The sequence below is a fragment of the Sapajus apella genome, unplaced genomic scaffold (assembly GCF_009761245.1).
Source record: "Sapajus apella isolate SASKATOON/1434 unplaced genomic scaffold, GSC_monkey_1.0 scaffold91, whole genome shotgun sequence".
NCBI classification, from domain to species: domain Eukaryota; kingdom Metazoa; phylum Chordata; class Mammalia; order Primates; family Cebidae; genus Sapajus; species Sapajus apella.
The window spans coordinates 6,476,204-6,484,534 of record NW_022437031.1 but is presented as its reverse complement, the minus strand read 5'-3'; the positions used below and the strand labels follow the sequence as shown (position 1 = coordinate 6,484,534).

At 50.3% G+C, this 8,331-nt stretch overlaps 1 protein-coding gene across 1 annotated transcript in view; it reads right to left on the bottom strand.

Moving 5' to 3' along the window:
- Positions 1–865: 865 nt before the first annotated feature.
- Positions 866–8,331, bottom strand: part of FAM155B (family with sequence similarity 155 member B) — a 28,530-nt gene continuing 21,064 nt past the window's right edge. Inside the window, exons 2-3 of the mRNA XM_032255840.1 lie at positions 4,208–4,379; positions 866–3,801 (exon numbers count right to left, since the gene is read on the bottom strand). Coding sequence (XP_032111731.1) covers positions 3,416–3,801; positions 4,208–4,379 — 558 coding nt within the window. The 3' untranslated portion in view covers positions 866–3,415. The remainder of the gene's footprint in view (positions 3,802–4,207; positions 4,380–8,331) is intronic.

Below are 8,331 nucleotides of genomic sequence, written 5' to 3'. Positions count from 1 at the left end.
CACAGAGATTTCCAGCCAGAAAAGTGATGCTCCAAAGATCCCATAACAATGGCACTGGCTAGACTCAGAACTCATAGAGTCTGGCTCCAGAAACCATGACTTCCATGCTATGCTGCTTTTGGGGAAGCAGAGTGGGCTAGTGGTTTCTCGACAAAGTAATCTGGCGGCTCAGTCAGGACATCAGCTTCTCTCTTGATCATGCCCTCCTTTCCCCATTCATGTGAAAGCAGTGGTAGTGATGGAGAGCCCTGTCTGCCACCCGTCCAGCAGTTGTCCCCAAGTGGCCTTCCTCCTGTGGTGGTAAGATGGGTCTGGTGAAGAGGTGTAGGAGAGATGAGGCTGGCAGACTAGAACCAAAGGCTGCAACAAAAGCAACAACTGGCAATCTCCAGGCCACATGGAGCCTGCAGACTTGTTTAACCCTCATAGAGGTAGGTTGGTTGGTTTTAGACTTGAGCCAACATTTATGAATTAGGGAGCTTCATGTTGGAATCCCAAATCCTAACTTCCCTTGAAGAATGAGAAGATTTGGCAACATTAGACCTACATTCCCCAAGACAACTCTGGGCTTCAGCTGCTTCCTTTGCACATGTCCTACAGTTCTGAGCACTCACATTGGAGTCTGCATTTTTCCCCAACCTGGCCTACTTCACTCTGTACAGTGACCTGCCTGATCCCTGCAGGTGGCTGGCTTTGTGAGTCCTTGTCTAGAATGGTCTACTACAGTTTACCCTTTCTTCCTGAGATTTGAACCAACAGGGAGCCAGGCACAGGGTCAGCATCTCTGGTCCCACTCCCTCCCCAAACCAAAGACTTTTCCAATGCAGCAAGCTTGACTCCACAGAACAAAGCCATGAAGGGAGGGTTATCATCAAGTCTTACCATTTATTTCTTTATGGGGTTAAACAAGAGCAGAGAGGCCTCTGCCCCACAATGCAACAAAACAGAAAGCAGTACACATACAGAGACTCTCACCAAAACACAGAGGCAGGGTAAGAGGGAGGGCAGAGACAACTGAATCATAGCCAGGTAATGGAGGAAGGGATGGGGGACTACTAGGAAACCAGCTTGGACACTCAGTCATAGGAACTAGTGCAAGAAAGTCCTACTCATGAAGCACAGTGTAGAAAATGGCATAAGAAAGCTGCCCGGCTCTGCTGCCTGTGATGGAGGGCAGGGACAGCCAGAGAGGTGGTGGAAGATTAGGGTGGTGGGGTGAATGGAGGCAGTCAAATGACTCTGAGGTGGAGTGAGGTGCCCCTTTCCTCTGCCACTGGGCAAGGCCTTGGGCTGGTCTGAGCCAGGGGTCTCCTGGGCACTTAGTGAGGGGGAAGAGAGGATGGGAGTCTCCAAGGGTCCATTCCCTGGGGCCATATGGTTCCCCTTTACTTCCCAGTCCTTTTTCCCCTCCTGAGGATGCAGGAGTTAGAAGGCAGTACCTGGGGTCTCTCTGGAGCCCAAGCACCCGCCCCTTTAATTATACATAAGCATGTCTGGAAAGGAGCCAGCACCTCTTCCCCTCCCCAGCTGAAAAGAGCACTCTAGGGATGAGGTATGTGGCCAGGCCTGAAGTGATGAGGGCCAAACAGGGGAGTTTGTGGGCAGGGCACAGGAGTTGGGGACAGGCTGTAAGAAATGAGAAAACTGGCAGGGAAGGACTCCCCAATCTCATGTAACCAATCTGGGACCCAGTTGAGGCCCATGAATGATTCCCTCTCCACTAGGGAGGCCTCCCATTCATCCCTAAGCTGACCAAGTCCGGGTCATCTGCTTCTTGGTTTCTGTCTCATGCAGCTCCAGGTCCACCCTCCCATTCACTCACTAGTATCGCATCCCAGAAGGACACAGGCCTTGTTGGCACTAAAAGCTCCCTGGCCTCTCCCAGGAATACAGCTCTGGCTCCCTTTCCTGTCAGTTCTTAACCAGAATTCAGATGTCCCAGGCAATGTGGGGTCCCCCCTATTCCCCACCCCCACACAGCAGACCAGAGCAAGGCTAATGGCCCCCAAGGGGTTCTCAATGCCTCTTCTCTTGTCCAGCCCTCTAGCCTGACTCAACAGTTTCTCAGCCAAGGGATGACAGCACATGATCTTTAGTCAAAGGGTCTTTTTGCCAGTCCCTAGACTTTCTCTAGCAAGGGACTGGGGTGACTGCAGCAGAAGATCCTGCTACAGGGTGTAGAGGAGTCTGTTTGTTTCACAATTGGGACAGTAACCCATGGGGTCAGAGATGGAAAGGCATGAATACTCTTTGGTAGGCTGGGGACGGGTACAGGGTGGGGAGAGGGGAGGCTCATCTCTGGAGAGCTCTGGGGCAATGCCACCAGGTTCTCCTTCATGGAGGCCTGGGCTAGGACAAGAAAAGGGAGTATGAGGACCCTGGCCAGGCCTGATCCACTTGGGCTTAAGTCCCTCCTCCCCATGGAGATAGGAAATGTTAATATCTTTGGCCCTAAGGCCAAGATCTCCAGGGCAAGGGAGGCCCTTGGGAGTATGTGCACCTTCTGTAAGATATGGTCCTTCAGACAGCAGCAGTCTAACCATGTGCCTGTAGCCTTTTGCTTTAAGGCCCAGCAACTCAGTTCCTGTGGTCTTTTCCCAGAGAGCTCCTAATGCAACTCTCTCTGTTTTGGGGAGCAGTTTTCAAGCCTGCCTCAACACTTATCGTCCATCTCCCCAAAGCTGGGTGGCAGTAGCCTATTCGACCATCTCTTCAAGCCCTTTGCCCACATTTCTCCTCTCCTATCTCCCTTCCCTATCTTCACCCTCTTTCACCACTCGTTCTGTACCCCTTTCCTGCCCCTCATTGCCTAGGGTGGTGGGGCACAGCTTAACTGGGGCCCCGATCTAGCTGCAACTGTGCACACCTCATCTCCCAGCCTGGTGCTTCACCTGCGATAGTCCCAGGTGGGGCAAAGTGTGTTGAAGTGGCAGGAGGGCCATTGCACTGTCTGCCGTCGCCCGTTGGGATATGGGCAGGAGGGAATTAAGGATCTTGGCAACAAAAGGAATGTGGAGGGGGGGAAGAGTGTCTCCCCTCTGTGCCCCCCAACATTCCCTGCAGGGCCCAGGCTGGGTGAGCAGCCTCTTTCCCTGGGGTCAGGGCTCTTGGCAGGGGTGGGCATATCCAGCCCTGACTTCCTCCCTTTTTTTGCTAAGCCCCATAGATGGGGGCTTGGGAGGGGTCACCTGCTGCTCCTGCGTTTTTCGCCTGGATGAGTTTTGCAGCTCCTTGGGGCCCTCTGGCCATTCTGTTGGAGCTGCTTTTGGGGTGGGGGTAGGCTGGGGGGATGTGTGGTTCGATTTCCCCCCGTCCCCACCTTATCCTATACCTCCCATGGGAGGAGCCCCCTTCCCCCCACCTGGGGGAGCTGGAGCTGATATCAGTGTGTGGTGGAGGTCTGTTCTCCCTACTGTCACTCTTCCCGTGTCAGGCCCTCTTCTAGGGCAGGCAGTGTCTCCAGCCCCAATCCCCCACCACCCTGGTTGTTGGAGAAGGACACCACGGTATGGAGGAGCATGAGAACAAGGATGCAGAGCCGGATCCTGCTAGGGCTGAGGCGGGAGCCCCCAGAGACCGGCAGCAGGGCAGGCTTGTTGCTGACACGGCCCGGGGGATCATGACGGGGGTGGTAGTGGTGGTACTGTTGGTGGTAGTGGTGGAAATAGGAGTGGTGGAACTGCTGGTGGTGGCTTTTGGGGGCCTCAGACTCCTTGATCTTCTTCTTCTTTGCCTCACAGGAGACCCACTGCACGTCACAGCACTTGGTTTCCGGCCGCTTTGGTGAAGTATCCAGCAACCCTGCCAATGGATAAGGAAGGTGTGGTGGGGTGCTTGGGGAGCAGATGGCTGTGCCTTATCTAGGGATCGGGTTTCCAGAGCTGGGGCTGCTCAGGTAGCCTCATCCAAGGCTCCTTCCCCGCTAGCCCTCAACACTTTCCCTTCCTGAGCCCTTCTTTTCTGAGGACCCCAGTCAGTTTCCTCAGGATGAATCCTTGGATGTGTTCTGGCCAGAGAAAGGCACTCTGGTCTTTTTCCCTATTCCACTTGCCCCTGTCCCAACCTGGGTACCTCACTGTCCATTTGTCCAACCACTGGCCTTCTTCTCACCTGACTCCCCTGTTGTTCTCCCTGCTCCCACTCCTCTGACCTGATGCCTGCCCTGGGTCCCCGGCTTCCTCCCTCTTCCCCAGTGCCCTGCCTTTACCTGTACAGATAAAGCCAGGGAGCCCTCCGTACACCATTTCCTCATTGTCGGGGAGTATAAAGGGGCACCGGGTCTGCACCTCCAGGCAGTATTGCTTGCAGGGCACCCAGCGCTGGCATTCCTGCTGGGTCACGCTGAAGTATTCTGAGCACAGCCAGGCCTTGTAGACAGCCTGTGGGGAGAGGAAAGAGCATCAGCCCACGTACCAGCCCCTTTCCACTTCAGAGGACCGGGATGGGGGGCCATACTTGTGATCTCTCAAGGGGGCCTCACCAACCTAACCCCAGGATCCAGGGGGTAAAGAGGAAGAAGGACTTGGGTCAAGGACTTGGCCAAGAAGGACTTGGCCACTACATTTTACCTAAGATTTCCCATCTCATAGCGAGGGCTCTCAAGACCCCCCAGTCTACAGTAGTCATCCAAGACTCAGAATTTGTGTGGTGGCAAAAATCACAAAATTACTCCTAGGTCAGAACTGGAAGGAGCCTTAGCAATCATCCCATGCAATCCTGGTCCAAGGAAGTCTCTTGACTTGTCTGAGACTACCTATACATAATGAGGCAAATTTCAGTATGGTTCAATTCAGCAAACATTTCCTTGGCTGACAGTATTGAGTTTCTAAATTCAAGAAAGAGAAAGAATAGTCCTTGCTCTACCTAATTAGGGTGTTGTATGGATGAAATAACATGGCACGTATGAAAATGTTTTGTAAACTCTAAAGTGTAATGCAAATGTGAGGGGTTACTTTTAATAAAAAGCAGGAATCTGCCTTACCCGGCACCACGTGTGCCTTTGACCTCTACTTGATCCATGCTCTGCCCTATTGGCTTCTGCTCTGGCATGGAGCAGACATCACACACACTGCTACATTTCATTTGTAACCTCTGCTTTGCAGTTTCACTTCATGGGTATACTTCCTGTCCCTCATCTAGCCCATCCCTACCAGGCACTGGGTGCTAGCTAAGAAAGGTTCCCTGCTCCATACTATTTGGTTATGATTAAATCCAGGGTTTCTTAACAGTGATACTACTGACATTTTGGGTCAGATAATTCTTTGCTCTGGGGGTTGTCCTGTGCATTGCAGGATATTGTGCCGCATCTCTGGCCTCTACCCATTAGACACCAGTAGCATTCTCTCCCCTCACGTATTGTGAAAAACAAAAACAAAAACATGTCTCTAGCCATTGTCAAATGTCCCCCCAGGGTAGGGGAATTCTCTCCAGTTGTGGACCACTGATCTAGGTCCTTGCTCCTCAAAGTATGGACCTAGATCAGCAGCATCATCATCACCTGGGAGCTTGTGAGAGATGCAGAATCTCAGGCTCCACTCCTGATCTATCAAATCAGCATCTGCATTTTAACATATGCCCAGATGGCTTTCATGCACTTTGCCTGTTCCTGTGTCACTACCCACATCCAGCCTTGGTATCTTTAGGGGAGCTTTCTAGGTTCATCATTGTTCCTCACAGCAATGGTTCTTAGACTTCAGTATGCCTCAGAGCCCCCTGAAGCATTCGTTAAATATGCAGATGTCTCCCTCTGTTTCAGCTTCAAGAGGACAGAAGTGGGCTCAGAATCTACATTTTTGAGCCAGGGGGTCACTGTGCTGCAGGAGGCTTTTCCACCATACTCTGAGCAACATGGTTTTAGAAGCACTGTCAGTTTCTTATACTTACTTTAAACATTTTCACTAAACTACAGATAACTCTGCTGTGAACATTGACTTTGGCAATGCAATCCCACACTGGCCTTTTCCAAAGCAGGGGTGTACTAGTGGGTGATGGGGTAGGTGGTGGTGCAAATCAATCCCCCAAGGAGCAAAACATTGCTTGGGACTTTGGTATCTCACAGGCAACTCAAATTTAACAAGTTCTAAATTTTAAAATGTAGATCTTACTTTTTTAATCCCAAATCCATTGTCGTCCTCAAGTCTTGACCATTCAGTGAGTGCCAGAAAACCATTTCAGTGAGTGCCATGAAACATAGATGCCAGCTTTCATGTCTCTTTCTCTGTATCCCCTCATCTAGTTTATCAGCGAGGCATGCCAATTGTAGCTCCACATCCACGCCTTTGGGCAGACCATCATTATCTCTCACCTGGATGACAGTCTCGCATCTGGCCTCCCCACCTGCACTCTTGCTCTTTCCAATCCACTGTCCACACAGGAGGAAGAGTGGTCTCAAAACACAATTGACTCATGTTACTCCTTTGCTCCAAACCCTTCAATGGATTTATACTGAAACTTCTGACCACAGATTTCTAGCCCTCGTATGACTTTGCTCCTGTCTCTCTCTCAAACTTCATTTTCTTTCTTTTCCTTGAACATACCCTCCTTATTCCCACCTCAGGGCCTTGGAACATACTGTTCTTTTGTTCTGGAATGCTCTTCCCCCTACTCTTGACATGTCTGGGTCATTCTTATTTTTCAGATCTCGGTTTAAATGTCCCGTCATCAGAGAGGGTCTCTCTTTACCCCTCTCACCAAAGGATGCTGCCCTCATTATTCTCTTTTCCTTAATTGTTTCTTCACCACAAGTATTACTTTCTCTGCACTCTTGTTTCCTTTCTGTCAGCCCCACTAAAATGTGACTTGCACGTAAGCAGACATGGGTTTGCTTTATTAACCATTGTGTACACTACACAATATACACTAAAAAAATCAGTTGATTGAACGAACAGGACAAGCAAATGAGGACATGTTTCTAGGCTCATGAAAATTCCAGTTTCATGGGTAGACACATCTAACTTGAATCTATGGCATATGATCTATACCACAGGAGAGTTCAAACCATGGACAACTGGAGTGAAGCAAGCAGAGAAGCAGGGAAAGATTCCAGTGTGGGGAGAACAGTTGAGCTTGGACTCAAATCAGGATTTTAGATGGGGTGTATGGAGATGAAGTAAGTGGGCATTCCAAGCTGAGGCAACAGCTTAAGCAAAGGTATGTCAGCAAACAAATTCATGGTGGGTTAAGAGAACAGAGAATGGTTTTGTATGAATGGAATGAAAAGGGCACCAATCTCTTGTTCACAGACATTTATTTCCACATTTTTACTATTATGAACAACACTCCAGTGACTATCTTTATGCATACATCTCTTGCACACTTGTGTTAAATTTTATTTATATCAATTCCTGAATATGAAGTTATTGGACTAAAAGAACATGTGAAAAGGAATGGGAAAGGAGTGAAAGGAAGGTAAAAAAGGGGGTGAAAATAGGAGGCAGGGTAAGAGAGCTGGAAGGTTAAAAAAAAGGGCAGGAAGAGAGTGGCTTGAGGGGTGTGAGAGAGTGGCAGCTGGGGCAAGGGGTGGAAGACAGGAGGTGTGTAGGAAAGAGAGGGTAAGGAATAGTCAGAATAGTGGGGGTAGGAAACAACGGTGTTGAGAAGAAACAGCCAGGGAATTAGAGGTGGAGGGTATAAAAGAGGTGAAGGGGTAAGAGTGGGGTGAGGGTGAAAGAAGTTGAAAGGTAGGGACATAAGAAAGGGTGAGATGGGGGTAAGCGGGGCTGTTAAGAGAAAGTGGTAATAAAGAGAGTAAGAAAGACAGGGGTGATAACGAGCAGCGGGTGAATAAGATGGAATAAGAGTGGTTAAGAAAGATGGGAGCATAAGAAAGCAAAGGTAAGGAAGATGGATAAGAAAGCACAAGAAGGGGAGGAGAAAGAAACAGAAATTAAGGCAGGAAAGAACATGAAATTACAAGAACTAAGGGTCCCAGTACCTTAGAGACTTCCCTCCATCTTTTGAGCCCCTCAGTGCCAAGATGAGTCTCCGTCCACAGGCTCTGCCCCAGTGTCTGCAGCCTGGACCCAGAGCCTGCCTCACCCTCACCCCAAAATGTGTGTAATTGGCCCCCTCCCAACCCTGCATCCATTGGTGGGACTCAGAAGTCTATGTAAAATTCTTTCTGGGCTCTTCTAGTTCAATGTTCCTGGTCCTAGGTGAGGAGGCCCCAGGGGAGTTCCTGCCCTCCTCCCAGGCAACTGCAATTGACCCAGTAACAGGCTATGGTGGCTGGGCGGTCCCCTCATCTGCTCCTGGAGGGAGGAAGGGAGGGAGGCAGCCAAGGTAGGTTGGGGAAGGGGGAGGGGTGACCTGACATTGGGAGTGTGGCCCTTC